Raw genomic sequence first — 21171 nt, 5'->3', positions numbered from 1 at the left:
TCAACAAATAAATACATACCAATGCTTCTTTTCTGTGCATGTGAGAGCATGGCTGATTCTCAAAAGTATATCAGTGTTTACCCTGGTTTTTTAAATTTAATTAAATAATCATCAGAAATGCTGGTTATTTGGAATGCTTATATAAGATTCCATTGCTACAGTTGACTTAATTTTCTTTCTCCCTTTTTTTAACTAGCTACTAAAGATTTCCAGTTCTTTCTTATTATAAAGAATATACTCTAATATACATACTTGCACAAGAACATTTATTTTTTAATAATAAGATAAAATTAGGTTAATTACTGAAGAGATGTGAACTTTTCAAAGTGCCTGGAATATAATTATAAACCCTTCATGTCACTAGAGCATTAACTATTGTCATTTTTAAAAACATAAATCTAGTCATTTCATGGGAGAATGGCTTCTCATTGTTTGGCTTTACAAGTTTATTTTCTGTTTATATAAAGCTAATTTTATATGTTTATTACCACACCTATTTTAAATATATTTTTATATGGTAGCTTGTGCCTATTTGGGAGTAGGCTATATATTTTCAGTTAGCTTATACATTAACGTGACTACATATATGATATTTTCCCTGTTTTTATTGTTTGCCATTAGGTCCCGCCTCCCCTTAGTTTTTTTGAGACATGGATTTCTCTGTGCAGTCCTGACTGTCCTAGAACTCACTCTCTAGACCAAGCTGGCCTCAAACTCATAGAGATCCACCTGCCTCTGACTCCTGGGTGCTGGGATTAAAGTCATGCGCCACCATTGCCCAACTGCCCTTAGATTTTTTATTTTTAATGTAATAGTTTTAGATAAGCAAGCATTTCACCCTTTACATGTTCAGATCTGTACATTTTTCTCCTTTTATAATTTCTTCTTTGGCCTTAAAACCTATAGAATCCTTCCCCTTTCTCAGAGAAATATCCACCTACATTTTCTAGCTCTTCATCAGGGCCAGGCCTGAGCACAGGGCTGGGTGCTGGCTGGTGTGTGCTGGGCCCAGCTTCATTTCTAAACTGCAGGTTCTAAGAATTATTTTTTGTACATTTGGTAATTTAGCACATATTTGGAAATCATTTTAATTTTTGGTATGAAATAAGGCTACATCTTCCTTTCCCCCCCCCCATGGGTAAATTACTTCAGCCTTGTTTTTAATAACCATCTTTCCTTTAGTGATTCTTAATGAGTGTACCATGATCCTCCTATGCTTTGAGTATTTGAGCAATCACTTGTGTTCCTTAATAACAATTTCAATGCCAGCTTCAATCATTTAGACCTTATATTTTGCATTCGTGTAGCACATGTATATTCTCGTATTCTTGTCTTCAAAATAGTTGTACTTATGTCTCACTTTTCACCCTTCGAGAAAATGCTGGTGATTGTTGCAGCAGTCCAACCCTAAATTATCTTTAAGAATTGTACTTTCTTTACATTGAATTTTTTAACATCTTAAGCAGTTAAAATTGTTTATGTGAGACTTGAGAAAGCACATGTATAGTTTAAATTTTAGATGACTATTATGTTAAATAATCAACCTAATTTTGTAGTCTTAAGACTAAGTGATAGGGGCTGGAGAGATGGCTCACTGGTTAAGAGCACTGACAGCTCTTCCAGAAGTCCTGAGTTCAAATCCCAGCAACCATAGTGGCTCACAACCATTTGTAATGGGATCTGATGCCCTCTTCTGGTGTGTCTGAAGAAAGTGACAGTGTACTCACATATATGAAATAAATAAATAAATCTTCAAAAAAAAAAAAGTGATAACAACCAAATGCCCCAGAACATCCCAGGCAGCACCTACAGAGTGGGGCACAGTCTGCAGACCCGAAAGGCTCAGAGGCTACACACTCATGTATCCAACTTCATCTCTACAGAGGAGCTGAACATGCCCCACGTGATAAATGTTTGTGTGCTTTTTACACTACATAATCAACAAGAATGCTAACTGTCCCAACATTAAAATGTTTTTCCAGATCAATTCAGAAGTTGCCCATGTTGGCCTTTCTGGCTACCCACAAAGTTTACCCTATGCTGTCTTGCTGTGCAGAGAGCTGATGAGCATGTCTCCCAGGAGTTGTGAAGCACACATCCTTGCAGGTCCTCCTGAGCTGCTTGTGGTGCTCCGTTGGCAGCAACTTCTCCATCTGCCCCCTAGTCATACCCTTAACCAGAATGCCCTCTGCTTGGAGACTTGCCATTGGTTTGGATAGGGTTGTAATTTAAATGTTTGGATCCAAGGCCTGCCCTAGGAATGTCTCTGCAACATTCTGTTTTAGGTTTTGATGCAAAGGCTGAAGGTGCTTAGACAAGCCTAAAATTGAAGCGACACAGAAGCCGTTTCTCCTCCACAACAGGTCATCTGATTTAGAACTATAGAAGGCACTAGAGCAAGAAGAGACAGACTGGGGCCAAAGTCAAGTATGTTATAGATACAAGGTGACACTTGAGCCAAGTGTAAGGGAAAGGTGGTCAAGATGAAAAACAAAAAACCAAAACAAACAAACAAAACAACAAGCATTGAAATCAGGCAGGCCTGAACAGAACTGCAGCTTGCTGAAGGTCCCTGATTGCTCTGGTTGGTTCACTTGTGTGTAAAACACAATAATACTGATTTGGAAAAACTTGTAGTAAGAACTGGAAATAAATATAGAAAGCATCCAGAAGTTACATTTGATAATAGCAGTGAATGGTAGTTATGATGATCAAACTTGTACAGGGACTAAGAAGCAGGCTAGGAAAGAGTAGAAAATGGGCATTGTGAGAGAACACCTAAAACTGTGAGCAAATTGCTGTTCTTAGCTTGACTGAAGAAGCTTCAGGGAGTTTTGTTAAACAGATGCCAGCTCTAGAAAGACACAATGGTTAGGGCTTGGGCTCTGAGGTTCAAGCTTTCTATACTTCCAAGCTGGATGAGCTATTAATGGTCCCCATTGGCCTGCCAGTATTCTAGGTGTCTCATGTGCATTATCTGAAAAGGGAAATGAGTTTGAATGAAGGCAGTGACTAGTGGAAGTAACGGTTGGTTACTGTGTGAGGATGATGGTGAGTGTTGCTAATGCCACTGTTATTTTATCATCTGGCCCAGTCTGCGTTTTGTAAGATCAGAGAGGTTGGAGTGACTAGAATGAAGGCCAGGGGAGCAAATAAGAAAGTCTCACCTGCATAATTGCATAATTTGAGGGTTTGAGAGTCACTTAAGATTTCTACATTTGCACTGAGAGGGAGCTTGCCTAGTGATGATCACCCCAGGACCCTTCCCAGCACTGTGATACGTAGCGTGTGTGTGTGTGTGTGTGTGTGTGTGTGTGTGTGTGTGTGTACACACATATAATATATAATACACATACAAACTCTTTGATTTTAAAAGGAGAGAACTCTGAACTCCTTCCCCTAGTTTATCCTAACTGGTTTGCAACTCCTTGAAATTTCACTTGAGCTCTCATCACTATGGAAATGGGCTGTGGGAAACTAAGTGGTATCCCTCACTTAAGCACGCTGATGGAGGGCCAGGGGCTAAACCCCCTCAGACAGTCATCTCAGATCCTCCTGGTCAATATTTCCTCCTTGTTAGAACTGTTAGCCCTCCTTCTAGCCTGAGGTGACAAGGTGCTTAAGGGGTATGATGTAGAGGGCATTAGAGGTTAGCCCAAATGAGACAGTCTACCCTCAACCTGCTAGGAAATTGCCTGGGTCCTGGTTTCCTTTTCTAGAACTCTTTCCCCTTTAGATTTTACTGAGCCTCTGAACATAGCTCCCATGGGCATGGTATTCAAAATGCCTTTCTCTTTGAACCTAATCTTATCTTTAATTGTCCTCCTGTTGTAAAACGATAGTTTCCATTTCTTTCTTGAGGCCAAGGCTAGGGCGGGTCACTTGATATGCTGACTTTTTCTTGGATTGACATTGAACTAGGAGTAAAATCGTTGAGTTGGAAAAATACTTCCTCTCTGCAATAACCCCAGGAGTATGAAATGGAGACATCAGAATACATGGGGAATTTAATTTAAAATCTAACAGTACTGTTTCTCTGCCTTTTAATGAATCAAGCTGTTCATTATTGTAAACAAACAACAAAACCAATAAAACCTCCATGCAATAATGGGAGACCGCCTGGGAATACCGGGTGCAGGCTTCTTGCAAAGCTTTGGCCGGGCGGTGGTGGCACACGCCTTTAACCCCAGCACTTGGGAGGCAGAAGCAGGCGGATTTCTGAGTTCGAGGCCAGCCTGGTCTACATAGTGAGTTCCAGGACAGCCAGGACTATACAGAGAAACCCTGTCTCGAAAAACAAAAAAAATAAAAAAACCACCATGCAAAACTACTACAGTTTGGAGCTGGAGAGATGGCTCAGCGGTTAAGAGCACTGACTGCTCTTCCAGAGGTCCTGAGTTCAAATCCCAGCAACCACATGGTGGCTCACTACCATCCATAATGAGATTGGATGCCCTATTCTGGTATGTCTGAAGACAGCGACAGTGTACTCATAAATAAAATAAATAAATAAATCTTTTAAAAAAAAAAAAACTACTACAGTTTACCTAGCCAACCATGGTATCAAAGCTGGAAAAGGTACAGGCAGAGGATGAAGCCAGGGCTGCAGGGGAAAACCTCAGCCACCACCGCTAGATCACAGCTGGAAAAGAGTACCAAAAACATTCCAGTGACTTCTTAGAAAACACAGTATCCATCCTAACTGATTACCTACTAACTCCCAGTCTTGTATTGAAAGAGATAAGAGTAAATGTGCAGAATTAAGTGATAATTATGTAAACAAAACCAACCTTGAATTACCTGGCATTAGATATGGTTGTTGACTCTGTGCCTATCTTATAAATCATTCTAATTGAGTGGGCAGTGTTACCTTCCAAACCTGAAAAACTCCTCTAAGTAGGGAACATTCTGAGGAGGCTGCCAGGTCTCCCTGGATACAAGCATCAAGTCTGCTGGGCAAGACAGGTTCACTGATAGAAAATTGTGTGAAAGTAAATGTTTTTAGGAGCAAATATAAACATAGGCCCAAACTGAGGCAAGTTTTCTATATTTTAATAATAATTACAAATATACATGTCCAAATTGTGTATATTAATGAACTAGACTCTGAACCATAGAATAATATTTTAAAATCCAGCCTTTCTTTTAGCTATCCTCCGAAAGGAGCTTTGTTAACTGTTGGCAACCTATGTCTTTCTGGGCAATTCTATATTTTTTACAAAGACCAGTTTTTAAAAGTGGAATCACAGTGTGCTGTCTTTCTGAGGCTCCCGTCTTCCACTCAGAAGCCTAGCTGTGGGCATTTGAGAATCTGTGGGTTTTTGGGCACATTAAGCACATTCAGTACTAAGAAGTTTTGTCTCGTTCTCCTAATTGGCTGCATGCTAGGTCAGATCGGTTGGTTAGGCAACTTAACCTGCATCCACTTCCGGTCAGTGCTATAAGGATACTCAATAGCATGAGCATCCCACATTTTCTACAACACTGTGATAACTTCACAGTTTCTTTTCCCATTGGGAGGTGGTGGAGCATCTTTTTATATCATTGCTGTTACCTGTTACACTTATATTTAATTAAATTATTGGTCTTTTTCTTGTTAATTTAGAAGGAACTTTGTATATTGTGGAGATTGACTTGTTTCATGTAAATAAGTATTTTCCTGGGTTTTGTCATTCTATTTTGTAAATAATATATTGGGTTTTTTTAATTTTTTATATTAAGATTCACCACTTTTGTAGCTTTTCAAAGTAAAAAATACTTACTCTACATGAATATTTTCTTGAATACACTTTTAAATTTTTACAATACTTTTATGACTTTCCTTTGTATTTAAATCTTCAGTTTACTGGGAATTACAGTTTTTATGAGTTTAGTAATTCAGCTTTATTTTTGCTGTTGATCACTACCCAGCTGCTACAACATCCTGTATTGGTTAATTTGCCTGCCCCCACTTTATTGTGCACTGAATTTCCATATATCTGAATCCCTATCTTGGGTCTGAGAGGCCTGGGTATAGACACCATCAGCAAGCCAGACAGACACTCCTGGAAAAAACAGGATGTGTGGGAATCCTCACTTTGGTGAGTAGTGTTTACTGCCCATTCACACCTTGAGGCGGAGACTTAGAAATCACCAAAGGCCTCAGACAACAGCATGAACAAACATCAGTTCAGCTTATGTGTGGGGCTTGTCTTTCTTCATCTGTAACCTAGAGATTTATTAGATCACAGCCTTCTATCCAGGAACTCACTTTAATTTCTCATTTAATCTTGGACATTGCTGGTCCATAAAAGCAGCTAAGTAATAATAATGTTAAGTGCTTACATTGTACTTTTCATCCCCAAAGTGCTATCTAAACATTGACTAATTAAATGCCTTGATGAAAGGACCTGCGAGGAGACCCGGGATCTGGTTGCACACCTGTGAGGGACGGTCCTGAAAGGCCCTGCTTCTCTCTTTGAATGGCACTCAGCAAGCAGGAGAATAAAAAAGCTGCTGACATTATTTCACTTCTGTTGAAAATTTCCTAGGGTATCTTCTAATTAGCCTGGTTAAACTCACCTTTTATCTGTCTCCCCAGATATTCCCTTTCTACATTCCTGGGGCTATTCAACTGGCCTCTTTTGATGTTTCCCCCCATGGTTAATCACAAAATCATAGACTCTTCAAATGAAGGGGGATCCTTGTTGATCATTTAGTTTTGAATGATTTAGCACAATCACTCTGTTTTGTACAAGAAGAAACTGAGGCATGGAAAAGTGTATGCCCTAAGAAAAGTCTTTCAGCTCTGTGGGGACATCCCTGGGAACAGAAACCAAGATTGCTAAGTCCAATTCTGAGTCCATGCACCCTTTCTTCTTCTCTCTGTGGGCGTCCATGTTACTTTTCTGTTTTCTTGACATTTCCGCTCAGTCTTTGCTCTCCCTCTTCCTGCCCATTCCTTTTGTTTCTTTCCACTTCTGTGTCTCTCCTGACTCTTACAGTCCTTCCTTGTGTGATCAGGTAAAGTTGTTTTCCTTCCCTTCTCTTCTCTCTACCTTTCAGCGGAGTCTCTTAAAAGCCTCTTGTCCTCTACTCACATCCACTGGAGACCCATAAATCTCCAGTTCCTCTGTGTTCATGCGTATATAGGATTGCCTCTCCTGGAGACCCATAAATCGCCAGTTCCTCTGTACTCATGCGTACATAGGATTGCCTCTCCTGGAGTCCAATAATGTGCAAGACTATCTCTATATTAAAAATCCTCAAAAAGATGTGAACAATTAAGAGAATTTTTATGCTGTTGTTCCCTTAGCCAAAGGTAGATCTGGTGCAGATCAAAACTATTAGTGCAGCTCAGCAGGTGTGGTGGTACAAGTTTAATCCCAGCAGAGGCAGGAGGATTTCCTTGAGCTCAAGGCCAGCCTAGTTTATATAGTGAGTTCCAGCCCAGTGGACTAGATATAATAATAATAATAATAATAATAATAATAATAATAATAGTAATAATAATAATTGCAAGCCTGGGCCTCCTAGATTACATTTCCTGCTTTTACATGGAAGGCAGGTAGGAACACAGTGACCTCAGAATGCCTACCTGGTCAAAACCTTCCTAGTTGTGAAGCACACTTAAGAGAAGAAGCCAGAACTGACATTGGGAAGCTGGGTGTTTGCTTCCCTTCTTTGGGTCATAATTTTTTATTTATTAAATAAATAAGAAAGGTGAATTTAAATGATTATTTGGGTCTTTTTCTCACTATTTAATAAGGCAATAATGCTGGGCCAACGAGACTAGTAGGAGATTAAATCAGATTTACCTCAGACATATAAGTAACTCAATAGAGAGTAGATTCTGCTGGTCGTCCTTGAGAATTTCCTGGAACCGTCTCAGTTTTAAATATTTACAGCTATTTTCTGTACACATAATGTGGAGACTGCTTAGCCTTCCAGGGCTTGGGTATAGAAGCTGCACAGCTGTCCTTACTCCACAGAACTTCGTCTACACTCTGGGTGTACGGCTTGACAGTCCTGGGCACAGTGCAGAAAACTGTGCGAATAGGCCCTGTCTCGTTATCAGTACTTTTTCATTCTGGGTTTATCTTGAACATTCTAAACAATGGGAGAAAATGGGATTAAAATCCCTTTGTCTTTTATTCTTTAAGACTCCTGCAGGAAGCAAAATGAGGGGAGTGATTATGGACACTCACAAATCTACCCAATGACATTAAGCCACATCAAATTATCACATAGTTTCCAAAGTCTTAATAAAAACTGTCACACTTAGGAGAGGATCAGATAAAAACTCCTTGGTGGTATAATAATCCTCCCTCTGATAAGCCAACTCAGTCCTGTCGAGAAGCCCTACTGTGGAGGAAGGAGGGTGGGGCTGGTTAAAGAATAGGAGTTTTGTTCATAGACACACCACCAGCTCCAAGCCAGGAGGAGGAGCTCAAATGTGAATTCCAGGGGAAGAGAGGATTTCCAACTTCGTGAAGTAGGATTCCCTATACACTTTGGTGGTGTGCTTCTCTGCTTGTGAGGAGTTGTGAGTAGCATTTAGAATGAGAGTACAGAATGCTTCCATTGTGGGTCAGGTTCGCAAGCTTGAGCAGGATCTACATGCTGTTTTGTGTTTTGTTTTAAAACAGGGTCTCACTCTGTAGCTCAGGCTGGCCTCCTGCATTCTCACTTCTTCCCTCAGCCTCCAGTGCTGGAACTATAGACATTGATACTAACTCAGCTGATCTAGGTCACTAGACATCTCTCTGCATGCCTATAAATGCTGAGAAATGGCACACACTTACAAAATACAATTGTTTGAGGTTATCTAGCCAAGAAAATGCAAATTGAATTATATTAGAAGCTGTGTTACAACACATGACAGGACAAGATCTTGCTTTCATTGAGCCTTGCCTGTTTCTGGTGGATCTGCTCAACATGAACTGGATCTTCTGGGTAGGCTTTTATGGTAGGATCATTTTTGTCCAGAGCAGCAGACCTCTTTATCACAAAATTCCCAACAGTTGTCCAGAATCTAGATGTTGTATAACAGCCATGGAATGCTTATTTTGATATGGGAGTCATGTGATGAATCAGAAGGAAAACATTAGTGGATGCATAAAATACATTGAAAGAGCCTTTTCCTGTGTGACTTCTTGTCATTCTCTTTTCCTGGTCTAAGTTACTAGTGCTTCATCCTCCATCCCTGTAGATCATGAACCTCACAATGGTGCTGTGAAGGTAAACAACATAAAAAGGTGTGTGTTCCCTTCTTCCAATCCCACAGATCGCTATTGGCTGCAGACCTTGAACATGACACTGCAATTTCCTGGTGCCACACATGAGTAATAAGCAGCTGTTTCTGAAACTGTGGTCTGGAGAAGGCGGCAGTAGGTTATTTTTTAACTTAATTGTAATTTTTGATTGGTCTGCAAGAAAGTAAATCAAATAAAGGCTGTTGTCTTAGTCTGCAGAAAGCCCTAGGCCTCAAATTCCAATGCTGACCATCTTGACCAGAATAGAAGAGGGGAAATGTGTGTATCCCAAACTGGAAGTTCAGCCAGGCAGCTTTTATGGGCTGCTTTTGCACCCAGAGAATAAGCATACTTGGTATTCTTCTCAGATGACTGAATCATGTAAAGTGAGATTTGACAGTCTCTCCAGTTAGGAGAATACTTGGAATGATTTAAGTGAATTTTTAAAAGGGAAGTCTAGTTGCCAGCTTGATATTACATTTTGTTCTTGTCCAACAACACAATAAAATGATATAATTTTAAATCCCAGATGGATTTTAAATCCCAGATGGGGTTATCTATTCTTTAAACATCCAGTTAGTATGCACTCCCCAAGTAAACAGGTTGACTGCTACCTTATTCAGTACAAGAAATTAAGTCTAATGGAAAACAGAAGTAAACTTTGACTGTAGTTTGGACATCTGCCTTTTCTCAAGGAAAACTTGGGTGCGTGGAGAAAGTGAATGAGGTTGAGTATGGAGGGCAAGGAGGCGGGTGGAAGAGCTACATGTGTTGCCTGCTAATTGCTTTGTCATGAGATTATTCACGTAGACGTGCAGTTTGCAGGAAATAAATGGAAAGATAACTAAGCCTCGCCTCACAGGCCCACTCACCTTGTTACAGAGCCAGTTGGTTGTCTGGTTACTGAAGCACCTGATGCTGGGAATGAAGTGTCTTTCCAACTTTTGATGGGTTGTTACACAGTTATAGTATCTGTGACTCACTCACAAATAAGAAAGGAGTAGGAAACAGTTGCCAGGTATTGCTAAGATGTGATTTTAATTGAGTTTGAGATATGCCAAGTGTCTCTCCAAGCCTTTAGCCTTGGCCAGAATGAGATGTTCGATGTTCACTCATGCTCTATCCTCTTGTGGACCTGAACAATATCAGTGGCAGAGGATGTGTCCATTTTGCTGTCCTTCATCCTGATTGCATCCAAACAGAAGAACAATATGTTGTCTTTTGAAAACTGACATGTGAATGCCATACCTTTCTTTCATACCCCTGGTATAGACCTAAAGTATTAATAAGAAAATTAATCTAAATTACTGAAGATTCTTATTGAAGTAAGAGAAGGTAGCAGTCACTGACCGAGTATCATCAGACACAGTACTTCCTGTGCCCAGCATACTAAACTTTATCTTTTCTTCAGCCCTATATGTAAATATTAGCTAGTTTTAGTTGAGGAAACTAGAGCTCAGGGAGCTTACTTAGTAACTGGCCAGTCTCCCAGCTGGAAGGTAGATAGCTACCAGTTGTGCTCAGAAGAGCCTCACAGTATGCCACTGCCTCCCAAACCCATTGATAATCAAGTGTGATAGTTGACCAAAGCTGCATGATTTCAGCTTGTCTGGAGACCCTTTAATGAATCAGACTACTTTGCATTGGAAAAATACATCTAAGCTGTCGGGAAGCAAACCTGTGCCATCTATTTTCTCTTTTAACTATCTTTGACCAATTTTACTAAGAAAATACCTTTGTGCTTACACCAGTAACTGTAATATTAGGGAGGCTAAAGCAGGACGATTGTGAGTTTAAGACCAGGCTAGTCTTGGAGAGATGGCTCAGCAATTAAGAGCACTAAGTGCTCTTCCAGAGGTTCTGAGTTCAATTCCCAGCAACCACATGGTGGCTTACAACCATCTGTAATGGGATCCGATGCCCTCTTCTGGTGTGTCTGAAGAGAGCGACAGTGTACTCACGATAGATAAATAAATAAATAAATACCAGGCTAGTCTACATGGCAAGATCAAAACAACAACAAAAACAGAATACTTTTTGCTAGTCAGGTGTGGCGTGCTCCCAGTTACACTAGAACAACTGCAGCCTGGGTAGAACATTTGTAAGACTTTCTTTATGTTGAACTTTATGGAGGACTGTTGTCACTCAGGGAAGCACACCAGTTCAGGTGACAGCAGAAATCAGTTCTCCCATCTGACTTTCCTCGGGTTGTGTACTTTTTGGACAGAACACCCTCCCTTGTTTAACTGTGCCTTGCCCATTCTGATTCTGAGTGGGGTGGGCTCCTGATAGCCGTGTTCTGGATTTCTTTCTCAGCTGAACACTGAGGGGGTAGACTACGCTTTGGTCTCATTTAAGGCACCATCCTCCTAATGCTTTCAGAAGAGGATCCTTATGTAAGCCACACCAAGATGACTAGGACGTCGACTTCAAAGGTGTGAGTCCCTTAGGTGGTAGAGGGAAGGCCATGAGAGGCAGGGAACTGGTATGTTTTTTAGCCATTATCCACATAAAGGTATGTCTTATATTTTAAAAGGAACCTTACAGAGCAGCACACATGGAGTCTACTTTTCATAGTGATGCAACCTCTAGACTAGAGACCACGACCGCCGATCCTCTTCCCAGGGCTGCTAGTCATTGCATTCAAGGGCAGAATAGATCCTTGTCCCTGGAAATGTACAAGTATAAAGTTTTTCCTTTCCATAATATTAATGGAATGTTTATAAATTCTAAAATTAATCTTGGAATATTACCTCACTTTTCTGGAAAAAATCTTTAAGCAGCTTTAACGTTAGAAACATGGCCTCAAATCTGAGATAACAAAAGAACAGCCGGTCAAGTGCAAAGTAAGACAGAGTCCAGAGTGACTGAACTGCTTGCTGTTTTGCCGGTGCTGGCTTGGTGTTCCTACTTCACTCACACAGCACAGTGACTGAAAGTGTTTGTGACATCCAGACAACCCCACATTCAACTACAGGCAGCAAGGAAACACAAGAAAGCATCCTCACTCAGTTGACAGGAGCTCAGGTGCCTGACAGGGAGGAATATTTTAAATGAGGCACTGCTTGCCACAGAGCAGCTTGCTGTCTTAAACCGTCCCATGTGGAGGTGCCAGGTTATAGGTAAGAGTGGTCACATGTTCTCACATTTGAATGTTAAGTATATAAATGTTCAACACACCGTAAACAAGAATTCAGGTAAACAGTAGTAAAGAAATGAACAGCCTTGAGTTTCAGGTTGCTTTAGACAGTGTAAAAGTAGAGTCTGTGACCGTTGTAACTAAAACTGAGGTTTTAGTTGAAGTCAGAACAGATCAGAGAGCCACAGAACTTACATGAAATCTAAATGAGTTGTAAGAAGCAAAGCCACACCCTCCTAGAGGAAATTACCTGGAAGGACAGGAACAAGAGCAAGTACATCCTGTGTCAGCAAGAGGGCTCACAACTGAAGGTGCCCAGACCGACCATGGCAGTTGGGTTGGTATGTGGGATTCCTTTTTGGAGACCTTGCCAAGCAAGGGAGACATAAAGTCTAGTGATACACAATTCTCTTGTACTCAGCATCAAGGACATAGCAATTATTAATAAGATTCTATTAAATCAGATAAGAGTTTTTGTTAAGGATGAAATGAGAATTTACTGAAGACTTGAGAGGTGATAAGTAATGAAAGTGGTTTCAAAACTGTCTAATGTATGTGCTTAGCAGATTAAAGGAGAAAGATGGGCTTCCGGGATTAAAGCTCAGGTTATCTTGGTAATCTAGAGAGTGCTAAGAACCTGGAGACTCAGTTAAAGGAACTCAGCATGAACCTCAAAACACTGTGTTGAATGAGAGAAGACACATACATACATCCATAACTGTAGACATACATGTAGACACAGACACACATTCACACTCGCATACATGTGCACACACATACATTGTTTTTTATTCTATCTCTATGAAATAGCCTTATAGGGACAGAAAGTAGATTACTGGTTCCTAGGACTTGGGAGAAGTAAAAAGGCAGTGGAGACTTAACTACTATATATGAGCACTAGAAGGGGAGCTGAGAAAGTTCTAGAATTGTTTGTAGTAAGGTATATAACTCTATAAATAAACCAAGGTTTAAATTTAAATGGCTGAATTTTGTGGTGATGGGTTATATCTTAATATAGCTGTTATTTCAAAAATGGGAGAGGGAATCAGTAAGATATGATAAATGACAGATAGGGTATCAATGTTTGATGGAAATAAATCACTCATAGCAACTGCATAATTTCCAGCTTGGCTGTCAATGAAACAGCAAGAATTGGTACTAATACTATTATTACTTTAAATTTATGTTTTCAGGATACTCCAAAGAATCATAGAAATATGACTATCATCAATGAAAATTCAGTAGCATGATTCTCTGTCACTGGACACAAATATCCTAATCTGGCAACAGCTAAAATAATATTAAATTTTTAAGCTTGATACAGCCTAAAGGTAAAAAGAAGTGGCTTCTGAGAGGATAAACTGATTTTTATTTGTTATAAAAAGTGAAACGTTAGTAACATGGAGGTTGGTGGCGGGGGGGGGGGTACTGTGATAGGGAGACTAGATATTGCAAATTAATTTCTAAAAGATCATTCGTTTCCCCAAGTAGAGATAAATATATATCACTGTCCGTATCAAGTTAGTGAAATGCTTTAGGAGCCTTCAGAATGTTAATACTTTTGTACTGATGAATTCTAGATAGAGAAAAAACCTAGGTCCTGCTGCTCAGTCTGTTTTAAGTCCTGGATGAAAACATATGTCTCCCTCCAGGTCTTCTCATGACTGTACTCACCTGGTTTTCAGACCATCCTAAAGCCTTGAGCCTCTCTTTAAATGGGTCATTAATCGTGATTGCTTAAGGAAGAGAAAGGAAACCAAACTCAACAGGATTGCTGCTGCAGTGTAGAAACAGTGCCCTGAAGTGTGGGGAAGAGCTTGGTGGTTTGATATTCCCTAGACAGCGTGTATTAGATTTTGGCGTTAGGTGTGTGCCTTACTGGGGTTATTGGAGTTAATGGTCCCTGAGAGAACAGAATTGAAAGAGGTCTAGTGTACTTACTGCTTTCTCTAGGTTGTGGAGGGAAGTGAGGTGACCTCATGCTGGCCTAGCTCAGAAAACAGCCTCTGTAATTTCTACATCCCTATTAGGAAAAGATTCATCCCTGAAAAGCAGTAAACTTGATTTTATATTCACTTTTTGTATTTTAGTGTAAAATAATGTACATTTACTACTGTATAAAAGCAAAGATGTACAAAGCAGCAACCTGGCATCTCTGACTTGTTCCTCTCCCCTGAGTTAACCACAGCTGGAAGTGTTAGTATCATAGTATTGTTCCTAAGGCTTAAAATCCTTCTTTATTTCCATCTCTAGTGTAGCCTCATTTTTTTTAATAAAGGATAGATTACATTCCTTGAAATCTTACTATATCTCCCTTAGGTGTTAGTTGGCGGTAAAATTGTCATTTTTAACTAGGTACTTATTAGGGGGAAAAAAGGTATCCAGGTAGCTATTGTTAGTTATTTATGGCAGTCTCTAAGTTAATTTCATCTTTTTCCTGATACCAAAGTCAACCTGTATAAACAGGCATTAACAGTACAGAAATAAAAGAGCAGACTCATTCTTATTGCTGTGTGAGGTGCTTGAAGCCCACCAACAGTAGTTAAGTACAGTAGTAATAGTGTAGTTAATAGTAGTTAAGTGACTGCCGTGACCTCAGCACACACAGTGACTGTGGAGAGGGCTCCAGGCAGACCCATGGCCCACAGTGGATCAGCAGTCTTGTGGATGTCCCCTGCCTTGTGGGAGGCATGCAGCAAGGCGCATCATCATGCTGGAATTCAGGCTCGTTTCGCCAGGTCATTTGTTTCTTCAAAAGTATACAAATATTTTTGTTTTGTGTTGTTCTTAATGTGAAAACCCCCATTTTAAAAATTTGCTCATTTAAAAAAAATAGGAAATGTAAAATTACAAACTGAAAATGGCCCTCAGAATCCCAGGTTACACCGTTTTAAGTTAGTACATTTACCAGTAGCATAAGAAACCCATTTTTCCATATGTGTGGTGTGTTCCTGGAGGAGTAGAGATGAAATCATATTAATTAATCAGAAAGCTGTGCTGCTGACTTAATCACGTAGGCACTGTGCCTGTGTTTCCCTGCATGTCTTACAAACCTGCCTCCCTCCTCTTCTGCCACCCCTAACCCTGAACTTATTTCCTCAAGTGAGGCTCACCATGCTCCTCACCTCACTGCAAAACCAGAGGAACACAAAAGAAGCTCTGCGTCTTCTTTCTCAAGCTCCAGGGGATAAACCCGTTCTTTTGGAGCAAAATCCTAAGCCTTGTCTCCCTTGAGCTGCTGGGAAATGATAATTAGAGGTTTTCCTGTTGGGAAAGGAAAGGAGCCCTTTCCCTCCCTCCCCACATCTGCAAGGCTTTGTGTTCTCAACGCTGGGCCTCCTGGTCTTGTTTCTGTTTCTACAGGTGATAGAGGGAAAGCTGGCTCCATTCTTGGGCAAGGTCATTAAATTTGCCACCGCTCACGTCTACAGCTGCAATCTCTGTAGCCAGAAAGGGTTCATCTGTGAGATCTGTAACAATGGCGAGATCCTCTACCCATTCGAGGACATCTCAACAAGCAGGTACAGAATCCTTCGTTCTGTGGAAATGTATCTGAGAGTCACGTGTGCTCTTGTCTGGCCGGATCAGGATAGTGCTGAGCTAAGCATTGTGTCTCTCACACCTACTGGAAGTCAGGTTTCCCCTTGCTCTTGTACAGCAGTTTTTTCCCCTTGCTTCCTGTTTAGTTGGAATCCTCACTCTCTATGAAGAAGGAGGTAGCAGAGCTGGAAAGAGATGCTGCCTCCCTCTAGTTTATTACTAATGAAGTATGTGCTCAGATTCCATCTTAGAATGGAGAGCAGGGAGGAAGATGCCCACCCAGCTTGCCAGAGCAACAGGGAAAAGAAATGGGAAACGTCCCCCTCAGAGGGAGGCCAGGCCTAGACTGACTGCTAGATCTGCTACTCGAGGCCCTGATGGGGAGCACATTCTCCACAGACAACAGCAGAGATTGAAAGTTTGAAGGCCCTAAGAGAAAAAAGTAGGAGTTTATATGGGTTTAATTTTCTAACCAAAGTAATGTTTGGGCATCAACAGATCCCCCATTGATGGATGATTTTCCCTCTAACTTGGATCAAAATAGTAGAACTACAGCTTCTCTAAAATCACAAAATAATACATATCACTTTTCCTTTCATCCTTGAAACATAATAGAAATACTATGTGTATGTGTATGTGCACTGGCTTCTTTGGCCACGAATGTCATGGCTCATTTCTCCCCTGCAGAGCTCACTGACACTGTGGTTCAGAACACATGGTGAGGCATATAGCCAGGAGAAGCTAGGCATTCAGAACAGTGCTAACATGGTGAGCACTGACTCAGCCACTTTTTAAACCCAAAGACTATTTGTAAACATTGAAGAACTTGGATTAGCCTGTGCATAGAAGGACATGCAAATACACATGAGTCCAGATTCCAGTTACCTGAGTATGGGTCCTTTGTTTCTAGTATATAGATTAGATGCCTTTTGGGGATATACACTTTAACCTAAGAACTTCTGCACAAAGTTCACAGCATCAATATTTATAAAGTCATAAAAAAGAAACAACTTAATGCCTACCAATTGATGAAGAAACAAAATTTGGTGTGCGCCCCCAGTGAACTACTGTTTAGCCTTGAAACGGGATGTAGAATTGTTACATGTTGACAGATGCTGGATGCAAAAAAAGCCACATATTATGATTCCTTTATATGGAAATCCCCAAATAAGCAGATCCAGGGCACACTTGTTGCCTGGGGCTTAAGGGAAGGGGTAAAGACAGAGATCTCTAAGAACACAGGGTTTTTTATGATACAAATGTTGCAAGGTCTGGACTACAGTGATGGTCACATACGTAATCTTGTGGCACACTCATGAACTAGAGGCCTTGAGGGCCAAGCTTTATTGTACATATTGTGATAAAAATGAATACTGTGATTAAAAACTAAGATACCTCTACTGAGTAAGCCAATATGTTGTATCACAAAACAAATCTCAGTAAACTTAAGACTGGAAGTACATCACATGTGTTTTCTAGCACATGGAATTAAAAAAAAATCTACACTAGGAAGGGGCCTGGCAACCCATAAAATGTTTGGAAACTAGGCAATACACTTCTAAATTACTCCTGGGTTAAAGAAGCAATCACAAGAGAAATTTTGAAGTACTTTAAGTGAATGAGAGTGAAATCACAGAGATGTAAAGTAAAGCTTGTCTAGCCTGTGGCCTGTGGCCTACAGGCCACATAAGGCTATGTGAAACCAAGGGCAGCTGTGAGTGCAGCCCAGGGCAGAAGTGTACATTTTAAAACATTGTAAGATTTGTTTTTTTTTAAGTGTGTGATTCTCAAGCATGAACTTAGCAGATGCTAGTGTCATATCTCAGTGTCAGATACATGCGGCTTCATAGAGTTTGGAGTTCTAAACATCTGTGTTTGAAACGGGGAAAGAATCTGTCAGTAATTGAAACATACTTCAAGGAACTAAAGAAGAACAAAAAACCCCAAACCATCAGGAAGAAGAATATAGATTGAAATTCATAGAAATTCAAACAGACTTATAACAATTGAGAAAATGACTGATTTTAAAGCCTCCTGAGCAAAGGCTATGTGGCTTCATATGTAAATCTTCTTGAATCTTAAAAAAAAAAAAAATACTAGTACTTCACCTAAAAACAAAGGAGCTGATTCTTCAAAAAAAGAAATTGACTTGAAGGCACAACACACACACACACACACGCACACACGCATATCTTTAACACATACTGAATGAACTTCATGGAGAAATAAATGAGTCTATTGTAACAGAGATGTCACCTCTCTGTAAAGGACAGCTCCAGCACACAGAGACCCTGAGCAAGTGTGTTCCTAAACCAAACAGCACTACCTGTCTCAGGGGCTAACTGATGTCTGCAGAACACTTGCCAGACTACATAAGACTGCATGTACTGTTCAAGCGCATGTGGAACGTTCACAAGAGGTGACATTGTCAGGCATAAGACACCTGAACAAATCCTACACACTAGAAACCATTCAAAGTACATTCTCAGATCATGTATTAAACAAGAAATTGGTAATAGAGTAGCAGGGATGGCTTAGTGGGTCAGAGTACTTGCTGTGCAAGCTACAGGACGTGAGTTTGAATCCCTGATACTTACCTAAAGCTGAGTCTGGCCATGCTTACCTTTAGCCCTGGTGCCTGGGCTTGGAGGGGCTAGACAAATCCTTAGAATTCATTGGCTAGACAGCCTAGCTGAACTGGTGAGCTCCAGGTTCAGGGAGAGATCTGTCTCAAAACAATAGTAGAGAAAGAAAGAGGAAGACATCCATTGTCTTCCACTGACTTCTGCATGCATACTTAAAGACACATGCACCTATATGTGCGTGTGCACACATACCACACACACACACACACACACACACAATTAGAATAAACAACAGAAAGGTGAGAAAAATCCAATAACATTTGCCAATTAAACAAAAAACTTCTAAATAACACAAGTTGAATATGTACAATTATATGAAAGCATGCACATGAATGTTTATATAAACTCTATTCCTAATTATCCAAAACTTTAGGCAACCATGAACCCATCAGTAGGTGAATGGATAAACAAAATGTGATGTATCCATACAGTGAGATAGTAGTTCCCAATAGAAGGAATAAATGTATGGGCTACAAAGTTCTATGACATTGTAGAAAATGGGAAATGGTAGAGATGGTAAAGATCACTGGTGGTCAGGGTTCTAGACAAGGAAAGAGTAACTAGGTAAAACAAGTTGTTGGAACAGTGGAACTATTCTGTGTGGTGCTGTAGTTATGTGAACATGACATTATCATACACATTTGTCAAAGCCATAGAAGTAGACAATACGGAATGGACATGAACTGTGGACTGTGGATAAAATAACATGTCAGTATTAGTCTGTTCATTGCAACAGTGTTCCACTGCCTCAGTACTGTCATATAATAAGGAAGATGGAGGCTGGTGCCAGTGGTTCAGACTTAAGGGAGCTCTATTAACTGTGACTCTAGAGCTTCCAAAGGAATCTAGCATGTTAGAAGCTTTGTCCATGTGAACGGTCGGGTCAAAGATCAAAGTGGAATAGTTTAAGCAGACTTTATTAGAACAGAAATATTGCAAAGGTAGTACAGAGTTCCACACACTGCACATCCCCCACCCAGCTCCAGCTTCCGCCACCTCATATGAGAATATTGCATCAGTTGGGATTATAAACCAGTTCATCATTAACTAAGGCCCATGGGTTTGGGTTTTTGGTTTTTCTTTAGTTTTTGCCTCATCTATTTTCTATTCTAGAATAGTACTTTACATTGGATTTTCATCTTTCAGAACTTTGTTGTCGTAGACTTAGCTATGACAGTCTCAAAGACTTTACTTATTTTGATAATCTTGACAGATTAGTTTTGAAGAACACTGTTGGGGATGTCTGGGGTTTTTGTTGTTGTTGTTTTCAAGATTCAACTAAAGGCAAACATGATTGAGCTTATCTGTAATCCCAGAAGTTCAGGAGCCAAGGCAGGAGGACTGTCACATTCAAGACATCCCTGAACTATACAACAAGTTCCAACCAGCCTGGGCAACGTATAGCAAGAACCAATCTCTAAAAACAGCAACAGCAAAATTAGACTAGGCTTTGTGCTTTTGGGGTGGGGGTGGGGAAGAACGTGCATTTTTATCACCTGTGACAAGCACGGCACCTTCCTGGCTTACCACAGCAGGGTTTGTGGCACGCTCCTCTGCTGTAAAGTTACTCTTCTTCTCCCTCTCATGTAGTCATCTTTGAAAGGAATCACGTGAATCTCTCAGTAGGTTCCACCTGCCTGGGAGCAGAGCATGCCCAGAATTGTTTGCAGTCCTGCTGGGGATGTCTGTGCTTTTCTCTCGTTCACTTTTTTAAAACTTGTTTGCTATTCTTGTCAGTGTAGAGTCATGCGCAGTTATTTTGTACCTTGGGTTGCACAGTATTGAATTTTGTTCAAGCTTTTCCAGCTTTGCACTCAGGCTCTGCGTTGACTCCAGGGTCCCTTTGAGACAGCTCAGCCATTGTGCATTTTGTTTACCAGTTTGCTGTTCATCATTTTCTTTCTTCCTGGCTGAACCAGATGATTCAGGCTCATGCTTTACATCTGTGACCTCATCCATGAGGTGAGGTGGCCACATGTCCAAAGAAGCCTTCTCCTTTCACTGGGAATGACTACAGACGTCATGAGCTGAGGATGAGGCGCTACACATGTTTAAATGCCACAAGTCCTCTTGACATGAATTCCACACAGAATCTTCTGGAAAATTTGGTTTAAGTCTAAAATCTATGACCTTCAAGGATTATTATATAAAAGAGTATATTCAAAGATAGTATGACTGTCAAGACTCTGAATTCTCACCAAACTGTCCTCGTTACCCAAGGGAGAGGCTTGTATCTAGTGGTACTAAATCTGTAGCTGTTTAGACTCCTCATACCCTGCTGGCCACAGGCAGCTCTCTCCCAGCTTGCAGAGTGTGTGATTCAGAAGGGACCTTGAGCATCTTTCCTGGAACCCAGGTTGATAATACTTCTCATGGATCTGTTGTACTTCCTCTTGGTGCTCCATTTCCGGTTAAACCCTGAAAGCAGTTTATTCCAGTCTTTAGGAAAAGACCAAAGAAAGATAAAAATTTAGCAAAGACTTTGAGTGAAAAATGTATACCCATCTGTGGAGTGTGACAGATAAATGCGATAAGTAACTTGAATAATGAGGTCAGTGTGTCACTGAAATTTTGTAAATGAAAGAATATGAGATTCACCTCAGAATAATCCACC

At 40.5% G+C, this 21171-nt stretch overlaps 1 protein-coding gene across 2 annotated transcripts in view; it reads left to right on the top strand.

The window, feature by feature from the left end:
- The window catches only part of Plekhm3 (pleckstrin homology domain containing M3), a 143180-nt gene that overhangs the window by 100357 nt on the left and 21652 nt on the right, over positions 1-21171 (top strand). For both annotated transcript variants that reach the window (XR_003711224.1, XM_028765811.1), the window contains exon 6: positions 15736-15893. Coding sequence is in view for 1 of the 2 variants with exons in the window: in XM_028765811.1 (XP_028621644.1) it covers positions 15736-15893 (158 nt within the window). In the remaining variant the exon portion in view is untranslated. The remainder of the gene's footprint in view (positions 1-15735; positions 15894-21171) is intronic.

The sequence above is a fragment of the Grammomys surdaster genome, unplaced genomic scaffold (assembly GCF_004785775.1).
Source record: "Grammomys surdaster isolate TR1022 unplaced genomic scaffold, NIH_TR_1.0 165, whole genome shotgun sequence".
Lineage (NCBI taxonomy): Eukaryota > Metazoa > Chordata > Mammalia > Rodentia > Muridae > Grammomys > Grammomys surdaster.
Note: the sequence above shows the minus strand (reverse complement) of the source record. Positions and strands in the feature narration are given on the sequence as shown.